A 14441-nucleotide genomic window follows, 5' to 3' on the forward strand; every position below is an offset into this window, starting at 1 on the left:
TAACTTGCCAGAACATCTGAAGCAGATCTCATGAAAAACACTTTACTTCCTACTTCTATTTTACATGATGACATTTATAGTGTACAGGATACACCTTGGCTAATTAATATACTTAAGCTGTTAATATGATGTATAGAACGTACCTTTATCTTAGACAAGAGGGCATCAATGGAAAACTCCAGGTCCTTCACTTGCTTGCTCATTTCTGGTTTCCCTTCTTTTAGGGCACCGACAACTTCATTAAATTTATCCAGTCTGTTTTTCAGTGTTCGCACCTTCACCATGCCATCAATGCTATATAAAGACAAGAGAAAGGCCGAGATTTCAATATATACGCAGTGCTACTAGAACATACTTTTGTATAGACAGAGTAGTGTTTAAAATATGTAGCACTCCATTTTCATATATATTTTTTTAATGTATATTTTTTTTATTTAACTGTAATAACTATTAAGGGGAAACAGTTGACATTACTGCATGCTCTAAGAAATAAAGCCATTACCGATGTAGTGCTTACAGTATAAAAGGAGAGGCAACTGTTGAAATAAAAGTAGTTGCTAAAAAGTAAAATAAAAATGATTGTTGTTATAGGTTTGTACGTGTGACCTATAATTCAGTCTGCCAGATGTGTATCAATGGCTCAATATAGACTTCTGTGCTGGTTGTGTCACTGTACATATGTATACTGTAGTAGGTCTACTCTTTCAGAACACTACTCCTTTCCAGATCTGTATAATGCTCTCTAACATAAGACTGCACATATGATTCTTTAGCACCACAGGAATTATTGTGGTCAACATATAAAGAGATTGTTCTCATTTTATATACACGTTCCGTTCATACCGTGGTTTGTGTTTCCTTCGGCACAGCCACATTCGAACAGTCTTCTGCATTTTAATGCAAGCACAAGCCCGGTATTCAATTTTGTGTGTTACTGAAAGAGAGAGTATTAAGATTTTATTAGAATTGGCATTCAATAAAATGCAATTCATATCTAACACAAACAATCGAAATAATGCTGTGCACCTCTGAATGGTGTGTTCATTCATTTTAAACAATAAGTATATTGTTTAACATTTGCCAGGTAGGATTTCATTCCTGCAGCAATGGAAGATAGGGGCTAATTAAATGAACTCCGAAGTGGCCGTTCGCAAATCCCCATTCAAGTCAAATGTTTTTGGTGAAATAACCCCTCAGTCGCTGGAGGCAAGTAACAACGGGCTAAATCCCAGCAAGTCACATTATCCATCTGTGCCACTGACCCCAAACTTAGATTGTGAGCTCTGTGGGGCAGGGACTCTGTGCCTGCAAAATTCCATGTACAGAGGAGTGTAACGCTGTCAGCTGTATATAAAAAGCAAACGTTATTATAAAAAAAATGTTAAATCAACATCAATATTATTTGTTGTTCATATGGTATGTGCGCTTTCGAGGTCACATCATTCACTGCTTCAGATGTGACATTACGGGTCAAGAAAAAAGCCGAACACCGACATTGCTTACTTTCTGCAATTTGACAGTCCTAATTGAATGAGGGACCATTATGCTTCAGAACAATGATGCACAAAAGCCGTTTTTTCATGACCTTCCCTAAAAAAGGATTTAATCTGGATGGCGCAGGTTTCTAGTTTAACGAATCAGATAGCAGAACCTGTTCAAATACTGGACTTTATTTTCCTCATTCAAAATGTTCACATAGAATGCAGCTTATTTGTACGATGTGCAAAAAAAAACTTAAAGTACAGTAGTTGAATGCAAACCCCGGCATTCCTTTTGGTTTCTTTATTTTACAATGGTATAGGTAATATAGGTAATATAAAAGGTATAGGTAATATAAATCAGAGTCCTTTTGAGTGAATATGCATTTTATGCTTCCAAACGAAATAATCTACTTACATTTTATGACTGAAAGCGCGCACCACTGGACCTTTTTCCAGCGACTGCAGATAAGCCAGTGATTGACGCGCTTAATCAGCTCGGCTAAGTGATCTGGATCAGACTTCATGATCTGATCAAATTCTGCAAACTGAAAAGAAAAATATACGTTGACATGACTACAGTATGAACCGACAGACTGCATGCCAAGTGACATGTTTAAGGGGCCTCATCTGGGTGATTTGTGTCTTTTTTTTGCACCTAAATCTGACACCTAGAAGTATTGTTTTATTGTTTATTTATAGGTAGAGTTGGGAGGGGTTTGATTTCTTCTGGCTGCTCCCGCTTGTGTGATGTCCCTGTATGATCACCTAATGCCTGTACAGCAGAGTCCCCTCTCCCCACAGCATTATTGGTTCGCTGATAAGGACGGAGTAGGTAAAGCAAAAACTAATTAATCAAGACTTCCAAGAAATTCAGGTTGTAATTATTTTCTTTAAATGAAAGCAGCCAAATGTTTGCTATTAGCATTGTAAGATGTGTTTAAAGAAGCCAGATCTATCCATCTCAACGTGTTGTACGACACGAACCCTGCTCCTACACGTGTTTAAAAAACGCCAAAAGATGGAGCCAAGAGTCAATTGGGGTTCAGAAAAGCAATTTCAAAGAGCCAAGTCTTGAGCTGTTGTCTGAAAGTGGGACGGTCTTTGATGTTTCTGATGAATATGGGGAGGGCATTCAGTTCCCTGGCTCCCTGTCCCTAAGGGGCACGACCAGCTCTTCTAGTGCGTTTGAATCTGGGGACGTTTATGAGTTGAAGGTTTTGGGATCATAGATACAAGGTGGGACTGTAGAACTTAAATGTAGTTTGAAGCTACAGTGGTCCTGTATGATGGCGCGCCCGGTGCAACAGTGAGGAGTTAAACGTACAGATACTGTACATTTTTTTTTTTTTTTAATCAAAATTCTGTTTTCTGGTCAGGTACATGGTATTGCACCTTTAATTTAGTGTAAAACCCCAATCTGTGTATTAATGTAAAATTGCAAATTCCAATTTCCATTTGGAACATGGGACTGTCTGGCCATTGGTGCATATAATTGGCATCATTACTTAGATCTCATTGTGGGATTGGCGAGGCCCACATAGACCAAGTTTTGTGTGTGGCACAGAGATATGCGGTCCTGTAAATAGGGTTTCTATAGAGAGGTTAGTCGGTTTCATGAAAAGCCTGATTTGTCTCTACCATTTACATCAGCACGGAACAAACGTACTGAGTGCAACACTCTACTCTCACCACTCGCAGGTATCCAGCAACTACCCCCAGTTATCATTTGTAATATATTATCTGTCTACAGTATTCACAAAAAATATATGACAAGTTGTTTACAAAGATACTATTTTCTCTTTTTAGGCTACAGCACGCTAGACTATCCCACCATAAGGCGCCAGCGGGTGCGGTAACTTTGGCCACATGTGTAGATCTGTTTGTACTTTGTGGTATAGTTTGGCTGGCGATTTGTCTTACAGAAAAGAACTGTTTTGCTGTTTCACTCTGATATCTTAGAATAAATCTAAATTATACCAACAAAGTGCCAAATACAGAAATGCTTTATTATTTATTTTTTATGTTCAAATACTTAATAATTGAGACTGCATCTTTGATAAAACCTGAATAAAAAAAGACAAAGTCCACGTTTTCAATAAAAAGTCAAGGGCAAAAAGGCAGTGTGTACTAAGGCTTTGAGATTACCTTGCACTGTGAGCAATTGATTTGTCTGCTTCTGCTTAACACCTTCCTAATAACCAGATTTAGGCAGAAAGCCTGCAAAAACTTGCCGAGGCCCTTCAGTAAAACACATGGGGCCAGGTTTAGATGCAGTCTTCTGCCATAAGACACCCAAGTGAATGGAATGGAAGGTGTTTTATGGCAGATGGCTGCTTCGTAAATATTTGTTAGTATCTCTTACTACAGAGGATCAGCTACAGATCTGAATGGCCAATACTAAACAATACCGCACTTTGTTTATTAACGTTATTTAAACACTTCTGTTGATTTTCTGATGGCTCTGTGGCTCCTATTTAAATAATAGTGAGACGAATGGTAACGTGATTAATGATGCATTACTTTCCATTCTAGTCATTGCAGCATCATTAACTGTGTGTTGCCCAACTTCTCACCATATTGAATAAGGGGCCTGTGAATTAGGCCATCCACAATATTGCAAACGCAATCTTGTATTTTAAACCCCTTGTGTCAGGGGTGGCTAACTCCAGTTCTCAAGGGCCATCAACGGGTCAGGTTTTAAGGTTATCCCTGCTTCAGTCTTCAACTGAGCCACCTGTGCTGAAGCAGGGATATCCCCAATACCTGGCCCTTGAGGACTGGCGTTATCCACCCCTGCACTATGTATTCAATGGTTTAAATCTGACAATACAGTCTTCTGAAATAGCTGAGCTCTGAAACAGAACAGTGTGTGCTTATTATTAGAATGCATGCTATTATCCCTAAGGTAGGTAGGTAGGAAATACAATCTGACAGTGGTGGAGGACACAATATAAGTCACACACACTAATAATGCCTTTCATTTACAAAATATATGTAAAATATATCCACGGGTAAAAGGAGAACAATTTGCACATTAAAGGAAAGGTTAACATCACAATTTGAATAAATCATCATACGGGTTTAAATGACAGTATCCGTATTCTAGAATTATCCATTTTAATATTTAAAATAAAAAAGTAGACACTTACCTTGCCCGGCCTGAAAAACACCTTAGTTAAACCAAATTTGTAATCATTTTCATTTAAGCCCAAGGCTTTGAACAGAGCCTGTAACATAAAGGAAGCACGTTAATAGGCTTGAATTTATAACCCTTAAAAACAGTCTTCAAAGCGCCCAATAAATTATTAAAGGCTGAACAGTTTTAGTGGATGGTTTTACACGGCAGAAAAAAGGATCTTTGGTACAATTAAAACTACTGCGCACGACGAGAAATACCTTGCAGAAAAGTCTTGGGTCCAAACGAGACATCTTAGCTGGCATGTATTTCTTGTACATGTTGTAGAGTTCATGGAATGAAGCCCGGGATGGGAACCCGCCCTGCATCAAGTCCAAAACTGACACCATGCCTACAAAACCAAGGAAACACGCCTGCAATTTATCCATCACTGTACAGTAACCAGAAGAGCCTTCTTGGTGTTTAAACCCACATTCCCCTCACAGAAATGTATCAAATGTTTGTATCCTGCTCCCGGAGCATGTCCTGATTTTGTTTCATGCTTTCCTCTAGCTTCTGAGATCACTGTGGTAGCATGTAGATTGCACTAGGCTATGGGGCGAGCTCTATTTTAACCTCCCCGACACTTAATATTTGAAATGCTTACATCTGATGCTACAATTAAAATAAAAACCATTGAAAAAGGGGAAAAGATCTCGAAGTAAAAATATAAAATGGAGAAAAAAATATGTTGATCAGTAAAGACAGCTGTTGTAATATAGCAATTATTACTGTGGACCCCAAACATCTTTGACTTTTCTCTTTATCTTTCTTGCTCACCAGATCTTTTTATCCTTCATAGTTGTCCTAAATCTAAATATACTGTAGATGGACCACTAACAAATTTAAAATACAAAGAAGTGTCCAACTTTTGCCACTGAACAAAAGAACAACAAATAGCACAACAATTACAATGCCTTGTGCTCTCAGTGGGTACTTAGGACTCCTATTTAACTGTGGAAAAAAATAATGCAGTGATTGGGGCCGAGTTAAAAACAGTGGCCATTTTTAATAGTCCAGAAAATAATTATCATCAATAGTCCTGGAAAACCTACATTTACTAGTATTTTAATAATGAGGTGTGTAATCCAAGTGATAAAACAGGTTTAAAAAAATAATAAATACAGGTAGTCCTCGTTACCCAACGTTTCACTTTACAACGAATGGCATATCCAACGCTTTACAATGTAACCCAAAGGGCCGTTTTTCGACGCCGGAATGCGTTATCAATGCCAACGCTCACCGCCGCTGATTAACATGGGATTCACTTTACAATGGTTTCACTATCCAACACTACTTCCAGAATGGATTCCATTGGATAACCGAGGACTGCCTGTACATTTTAAGAAGACAGGAGAGCATGAAGTATACTTAATCATTTTCTGAAGTTTGGTCCTACCTGGAAACAACATATTCTTCACCTAACCAAATACACTAGCAATGCAAAATATGCACTTAAAGCAACACTGCTCTTGATATTTTACTTTGAATGGATAGCTTGACCGCTATCTTGGTGCTCAAATTATTGTTTTTAACTAGCTTTATTCCAATACAGAATAAGTAATATACATTTCAGTGATCCCTTCCTCGTGTTTCATCTGGTTACCATTAAGATTGGGTATCAAGTCTTATTCATTTGGAAGTAAGTTTTGCTCCTAACACCAGTAATATCTATGGAAGACAATAGGTTCTATGGGGAAAAGATATGTCGTATATCAAATAATCAATTATATGTCAGCACACGAAAAAGATCACAGCTTCTTTACATTATATTTCTATTTAAGATTTGTGGAAGCCAGAGAAATAGAAAATATTGACGTATGAGGCCGCTTTAACAAAAATCCTGTGATACCTTTTTTGTAAGATCTTATACTATATTTGTGAAAGCACTGTACAGGCATACCCTGCATTAACGTACGCAATGGGACCGGAGCATGTATGTAAAGCGAAAATGTACTTAAAGTGAAGCACTGCCTTTTCCCCACTTATCGATGCATGTACTGTACTGCAATCGTTATATACGTGTTTAACTGATGTAAATAACGCATTTGTAAAAGGCTCTATAGTCTCCCCGCTTGCGCACAGCTTCGGTACAGGTATTGCTGTTCAGGACGTGATGACAGGCGCATGCGTGAGCTGCCGTTTGCCTATTTGGCGATATGTACTTACTCGCAAGTGTACTTAAAGTGAGTGTCCTTAAAGCGGGGTATGCCTGTATGCCTGTCTGCATCTCCTGTGTCCCTAGGGACAATCGCATTGCACCTTTGGCCTGTCACTCCAGCTCAGGCCATGCTGCGGCCCGCCCCCGCACACCTCTCATTGGTCTGCACTGCCACACTATCACACACATCACTCAGCTACACCACTGCCACACTCTCCCACCCCTCACTGAGCTTTGGGAACGCTTCGCAGCACCTAACCCTCACTGCTCTGAGAGAGCTACATTTGCACCTAACCCTCACTGCTCTGAGAGAGCTTCGCAGCACCTAACCCTCACTGCTCTGAGACATTTGCACCTAACCCTCACTGCTCTGGGACCACGCTTCACAACTCTCAACACAGAAAACCCTCACCGCCTGCTACCACGAAAAGAACTGCAGAATCAGGTACACACTCTTACCTAAATAAATATTGCTTTCACCACTGCACACCCTCACACAACACCGCACGATCACCTCACACAAACACACACACACCAATAACCCCTCCCCCCCAGCCCACATCAGTCTGCTCCTCACCGCGCCAACGGACACCGCACGCAACTCCCCCGGAGGCCGCAACACACACACACCATTAACCCCCCCCAGCCCACATCGCACTCTGCTCCTCACCGCGCCAACAGACACCGCACGCAACTCCTCCGGAGGCCAAAACACACACACACCATCGCAACACACACACAGCATTAACCAACCCCCCCCCCCCCCCAAGACCACATCACTGTCTGCTCCTCACCGCGCCAACGGACACCGCACACAACTCCTCCGGAGGCCAAAACACACACACACCATCGCAACACACACACAGCATTAACCAACCCCCCCCCCCCCCAAGACCACATCACTGTCTGCTCCTCACCGCGCCAACGGACACCGCACGCAACTCCTCCAGAGGCCAAAACACACACACAGCATTAACCCCCCCCCCCCCGCCCTCCGCCCGAGCCCACATCGCAGTCTGCTCCTCACCGCGCCAACGGACACCGCACGCAACTCCTCCGGAGGCCTAAACACACACCATCGCAACACACACAGCATTAACCACCCCCTCATATACATGTGCTTTCTACTGTTGTTGTTTTACAAATACACTTTTCTACAAACTTACATAACATTCACATGACATTACAAGTTTACAATACAACATTTACACATACTTATTCACGGTTCACATCCCGGGCAACGCCGGGTCTCTCAGCTAGTAATATATAAATTTGGTGATTTTAACTATCCTTTAATGCCGTCTCATTAATATTGACTACTTTCTAAAGACCTGTGCAGACCGTGACATTGGGTAGCTTTATTCAAGGGCAAATGCTGATCTCTGTCAATAAAAAAATTTTAGGATATATTTAAAGTACTGTAAGGAAACGGGGGACACGTCCCCTGTGGCGTGTCCCCTCCCTACCTGGACGGACTCCCTCCCCTACATTTCCCCATCGAGTCTCCGCTCCCGGTGGCACACACTGCCGCGCCTCCATGTCGCGCACGCAGGGCTTACATGGCACGCGTGCACCCAGCTTCTATCTCTCAGCCCCGCACGGGTGGCCCCGCCTCCCACCTAACGCGGAACGCCTCACATCCCAGCCACATACCTGGCGTCCACCTCCTCTGCCCCATAGCCTCTCTCTGAAACAGCCCGGACGCACCTCCGCCCCTCCTCTGCCTCCATTGGTCAGTCGCTCTTATTACCCCAGTCCTTCCTCGCTCTGCATAACTTCTAGCAGCCTTGTGCTGTTCGGAGTTCTGTGCCTGGCTCTCTTCTATGTTTCAGTTCGTGTTCTGATCCGGCTCGTCTGCGTACCCCCTCTGGATTTGGACCCCGGCTTCTCTCTGACTACGTGACCTATGGACTTGGCTACGGACTACGACTTCTCTCTTTCCCTTGACACTCGGACCTCTGGCGCCCAGGACTCTGAAAGTATCTAACCATCCTTCTCTCACCAGACCCGGGCACGCCCTCACTGCTGGGTGTGTGGTATACTCCCTTCCACCTCAGTACTGGGGACTGGTCTGGTGGCAGCACAGCGTTACAAGTACTCTGTGGAGGCTATGGGAATGGGCCTGTAGAAGGGGTATAACACCCCGAAACATTGCCCCCCACATCTTCCTGCACAGATATTCTCCCATTATGGACTTTTTCTACCCCACCTTCACTTCATCAGTGATATCAACCCCCCTTCCCTCACCACCCCTCCTCCCTTTCAGGTTCTATACCTGCATCTCATTTACCACCTGTTTTGTATTTGCATATGGTTGTAGTATGTCTTTTTTTTTGTGAATTCTGAGCTTTATTAGCCTTCTTATTTCATTTGGAGTGCTGGGAACACCTGGTGTGTTCTATAGTTTATTTAGACGAGATTAGAGGTCTCTACATTGTTCTCGCGCACCCACAACGTAAATATATCTGCATTATAGCTTTACGTACGGTATACAACAAACTTTCTGTACCAGCTACTTTATGGTTGCATAACGCATCACAATAGTACAGTAAAGTACTCAGGATTTAAGATGGTCTCTTTGATCAAAACAAGCCCAAAAAGGGAGGGAAAAAAAATCACAAGAACATGAGATCTACAGTATAAACAGTATTTGAATTATAACAATCTGTAAACCGCAATGACGGAGTATGATCATGACATCAAAAGAATATCCCTAGTAAGCTTAAAAATCGAAACATCTACATAAATTACTTTGCTATGAAGCTTAAATTCAAATGCAGGTGAAAAGCATGGAAATGAATTGCCTGGGGCTCAAGAATTATTTCTTTGATGTCATCCCCTCATCTGCAGCTTAACTAAACTGAAACAAATCCTATGGAGAGACTGTGACAGTGAGTCGGGATGCAAAGTATACACAGAGTGGCTGTAATTCTAAGTAGACATGCTTAGCATTATGTACCTACACTTGGCAAAGGAAGGCTCCTTTCTTTGTAGTCAAAGGTATTTTTGAAGTCTTTGATCCCTATTCAATATAGTAAAAAGTGGGGTAACACAGTGAACGATGCATCAGATACCATTCATTTGAATAAAAGTGGCTGCATCACTAATTGTGCAGTAAATTCAATTTATTGAAATTGATGCATCCTTAATTGTGTATTCACTCACTTCTCAGTACATTGAATAGGTTGTTTGAGTGCTAAAGCCGCCTACGAGGGATTAAAGATTAACAACAGGATGTGTGTGTGGTGTGTGCGTGTGGTGTGTGAAAGTGGTCAGGAATACAGGAATGCAAATCACTCTTAAAAATCATGAATGAATGTTTTCAGTTTTTCTCCTTACAGTAGATCCCATACTATGATGTGCATTAAATCAATATGCAATAAAACTTTGTTCCTACAGTATGTAATGAAATGCCAGCAATTTAATACCACCACAAAACAATATGCATATGGTAAAACGAATACTATAAAACCAGAATAAATCGCGTCATACAGTATGAGGAATATTAAACGATGACATTAACAACAACAAAAAGTGTGTGCACCGCACTTTAAAGTATAGGCCTTTTCCTTTAATCAGCTACAGGCAGTTTAATTTAATAAAGTGGAAATGCCATTTTTATATGCAAGCATGTAGCCATATTATCCACAGTGCTCATTATGAGCAGAGACTTTCAAAATACTTCATAACTTCTGTACTTCAGGGCCATCTGCTTGCGCTGGAGGAATGGTGGCATTCTGACACCACGTCGTGATATTGTGATCCTCAAGAGTTTGCAAAACTTCCACAGGTGGGAGAGGGAGGAAGAGAGGGAAAGCGGGTGGGAGAGGGAGGGAGAGAGGGAAAGCGGGAGGGAGATAGGGAAAGCGGGATGGAGAGAGGGAAAGCGGGAGGGAGAGGGAGGGAGAGAGGGAAAGCGGGAGGAGAGAGGGAAAGCGGGAGGAGAGAGGGAAAGCGGGAGGGAGGGAGAGAGGGAAAGCGGAAGCGAGAGGGAGGGAAGGCGGAAGGGAGAGAGAGGGAAAGCGGAAGGGAGAGGGAGGGAAAGCGGGAGGGAGAGAGAGGAAAGCGGGAGGGAGAGAGGGAAAGCGGGAGGGAGAGAGGGAAAGCGGGAGGAGAGAGGGAGGGAGAGAGGGAGGGCGGGAGGGAGAGGGAGGGAGAGGGAGGGAGAGAGGGAAAGCGGGTGGGAGAGGGAGGGAGAGAGGGAAAGCGGGAGGGAGGAAGCGGGAGGGAGAGAGGAAAGCGGGAGGGAGAGAGGGAAAGTGGGAGGGAGAGAGGGAAAGCGGGAGGGTGAGGGATGGGAGAGGGAGGGAGAGAGGGAAAGCAGGTGGGAGAGGAAGGGAGAGAGAAAGCGGGAGGGAGAGAGAAAGCGGGAGGGAGAGGGAGGGAAAGCGGGAGGGAGAGGGAGGGAGAGAGGAAAGCGGCTGGGAGAGAAGGAAAGCGGTTGGGAGAGAGGGAAAGCGGGAGGGAGAGAGGGAAAGCGGGAGGGAGAGAGGGAGGGAAAGCGGGTGGAGAGGGAGGGAGAGAGGAAAGCGGGTGGGAGAGAGGGAAAGCGGGTGGGAGAGAGGGAAAGCGGGTGGGAGAGGGAGGGAGAGAGGGAATGCGGGTGGGAGAGGGAGGGAGAGAGGAAAAGCGGGGTGGGGGAGAGAGGGAAAGCGGGTGGGGGAGGGAGAGGGGAAAGCGGGTGGGAGAGGGAGGAAGAGAGGGAAAGCGGGTGGGAGAGGGAGGGGGGAGGGAAAGCGGGTGGGAGAGGGAGGGGAGAGGGAGGGAGAGAGGGAAAGCGTGTGGGAGAGGGAGGAGAGAGGAAAGCGGGTGGGAGAGAGGGAAAGCGGGTGGGAGAGAGGGAAAGCGGGTGGAGAGGGAGGGAGAGAGGAAAGCGGGTGGGAGAGAGGGAAAGCGGGTGGGAGAGGGAGGGAGAGAGGGAAAGCGGGTGGGAGAGGGAGGGAGAGAGGAAAGCGGGTGGGAGAGGAAAGGAGAGAGGAAAGCGGGTGGGAGAGGGAGGGAGAAAGGGAAAGCGGGTGGGAGAGGGAGGGAGAGAGGAAAGCGGGTGGGAGAGGGAGGGGGAGAGGGAGGGAGAGAGGGAAAGCGGGTGGGAGAGGGAGGGAGAGAGGAAAGCGGGTGGGAGAGAGGGAAAGCGGGTGGGAGAGGGAGGGAGAGAGGGAAAGCGGGTGGAGAGGGAGGGAGAGAGGAAAGCGGGTGGGAGAGGAAAGGAGAGAGGAAAGCGGGTGGGAGAGGGAGGGAGAAAGGGAAAGCGGGTGGGAGAGGGAAGCCTATTTAAGGGGGGATCGGTTCACTCCGAGACACAGCACTAGTGGCGCGCACTCGTGACGTCACGGCGGCGCGCACCCAGTTTTGGCGCCAATGTAAAGGAGAGATTGCTCATTTAGAGGTGTATATAAAGGAGTCCCCTTACTGTTATCCCCCATACTCCTTGATAAAGGACCCCCATGGTCCGAAACGCGAAGGAGGTACTGTTTCACCCCTTGGGGGGTATGTTGTTTGTGAAGATATACTGAATAAATAGACTTTTATTTTAACACCACCTAGTTCCCTGGCAGTGCATTTTTTTGCTTTTCTTCTCACTGGACTGTTACATTTGGATCTGCACGCCCCTGGAAAGGACTATAACGGATCCGGTTCTACAGATGGAGTAGGTAAGAGTTCTTTATTAGTTATGTGTGATTATCATAGTTGAGTACATTTTAGCACTGTTTGTCTCCAATGAGGGGCCACTTGAGTACTTTGTAGGTGCGATGGTTGGTCCCCTTCAGGCGACTTATGTGTTTATGGGTCACTCACATATCACAGTTAACCCACTCCATGTCTGAGTCCGTTTACCAGTCCTGTTCATTATTGAAGATTTATATTGTGGATATTCTGGAATTCCCACTGACTTTGGAGCACCCATCTCCCTTCCCTTATCAATATACAACATGTGGCCCTATAGCCGTGAACTATGTATGTATGTCTTTATTTATATAGCACCATTAATGTACATAGAGCTTCACAGCAGTAATACACATGACAATCATACAAAAAAAATAATAATACAAGTACAGATCATGGGAATAAGTGCTTCAGACATAAAAGTTACATTTAGAAAAAGAAGTCCCTGCTCCCAAGAGCTTACAATCTATTTGGTAGGAGGAACATACAGATACAGTAGGAGGGCATACTGGTAAGTGCATCTGCAAGGGACCAAGCTTTATGTATCAGGTGTATAGTGTTTGCCCCGTAGCTACTCATATGCTTCGTTAAGCAGGTGTGTTTTAAGGTGGGTCTTAAATGAGGATAGAGAGGGTGCTAGTCGGATATTGAGGGGAAGGGCTTTCCAGAGGTGTGGAGCAGTCAGTGAGAAAGGTTTAAGGCGGGAGAAGGCTTTAGATACAAAGGGGGTAGAGAGAAGACATCCTTGAGTGAAATGCAAGAGTCGGGAATGGTGAATAGTGAGACATTAGGTCTGAGATGTAAGGAGGGGCAGAAGAGTGTAAAGCTTTAAAAGTGAGGAGAATTGAATGTGTTATACGGGATTTGATGGGAAGACAGATTTAGAAAAGGGTAAAGTGACTCTGGCAGCAGCGTTTAGGATAGATTGTAGGGGAGATAGGTGATAGGCAGGAAGGCCGGACAGCGGGAGTTTACAGTAATCAAGAGGGGAGAGAATGAGGGCTTTTATCAGAGTTTTAGCAGTCGAGCATCAGAGGAAAGGGCGTACCTTTGTTATATTGCGGGGGGGGAAAGCGACAGGTTTTAGATACGTTTTGAATGTGAGAGAGGAGTCGAGTGTGACCCCAAGGCAGCGTGCTTGCGTTTCTGGGTGTTTAACTGAACTTCCAACAGTAATGTGGAAGGAGATAGTGGGGCCAGGTTTGGGACGAAGTATGAGGAGCTCTGTTTTTGCCAAGTTTAAGTCGGCGGAGGGCCATCCAGGATGATATAGCAGAGAGACATTCAGAAACTTTGGTCTGTAACAGCAGGTGTAAGGTCAGGGGTCGAAAAGTAAATTTACTTTGTCGTCACCACGGAGGTGATATTGGAACCCAAGAGATGTGATTAGGTCACATAGAGAAAGTGTGTACAGAGAAAAGAGCGGGTCCTAGGACAGAACCCTGCGGCACCCCCACAGAGGTCGAGAGAAGAGAAGGAGATGCTGGCAGAAGAAACGCTGAAAGTACGATGGGAGAGGTAAGAGGAGATCCAGGATAGAGCTTTGTTAAGAATGCCAAGAGTATTGAGAATGTGAAGGAGAAGAGGGTGGTCCACAGTATCAAATGTTGCAGAGAGGTCGAGTAGTATGAGCAGAGTGTAATGACCTCTGTCTTTGTCAGCATGCAGGTCATTAGTTATTTTTGTGAGGGCTGTTTCAGTGAAGTGAGCAGTGCGGAAGCCAGATTGTAGAGGGTCTAGGAGAAAATAGATGTTGAGAAAATGGAGCAAGCGAGAGAATACAAGACATTCAAGGAGTTTAGAGGCAAAAGGGAGACAGGTCAATAGTTAGACAGGTAGGGTCAAGCTTGCTGTTTTTGAGTATTGGTATAACTGTTGCATGTTTGAAGGAGATGGGGGGAAAGGTACCAGAGTAGAGGGAGGAGTTAAAAATTTGTGTGAACATAGGGATTATAGTAGG

At 44.4% G+C, this 14441-nt stretch overlaps 1 protein-coding gene across 10 annotated transcripts in view; it reads right to left on the minus strand.

Moving 5' to 3' along the window:
• The window catches only part of MYO6 (myosin VI), a 188087-nt gene that overhangs the window by 38235 nt on the left and 135411 nt on the right, over positions 1-14441 (minus strand). For all 10 annotated transcript variants that reach the window (XM_075597977.1, XM_075597986.1, XM_075597984.1 and 7 more), the window contains exons 21-25: positions 4878-5008; positions 4631-4708; positions 1897-2026; positions 844-934; positions 144-294 (exon numbers count right to left, since the gene is read on the minus strand). In XM_075597977.1, coding sequence (XP_075454092.1) covers positions 144-294; positions 844-934; positions 1897-2026; positions 4631-4708; positions 4878-5008 — 581 coding nt within the window. The remainder of the gene's footprint in view (positions 1-143; positions 295-843; positions 935-1896; positions 2027-4630; positions 4709-4877; positions 5009-14441) is intronic.

The sequence above is a fragment of the Ascaphus truei genome, chromosome 4, assembly GCF_040206685.1.
Source record: "Ascaphus truei isolate aAscTru1 chromosome 4, aAscTru1.hap1, whole genome shotgun sequence".
In the NCBI taxonomy this organism is placed as follows: domain Eukaryota; kingdom Metazoa; phylum Chordata; class Amphibia; order Anura; family Ascaphidae; genus Ascaphus; species Ascaphus truei.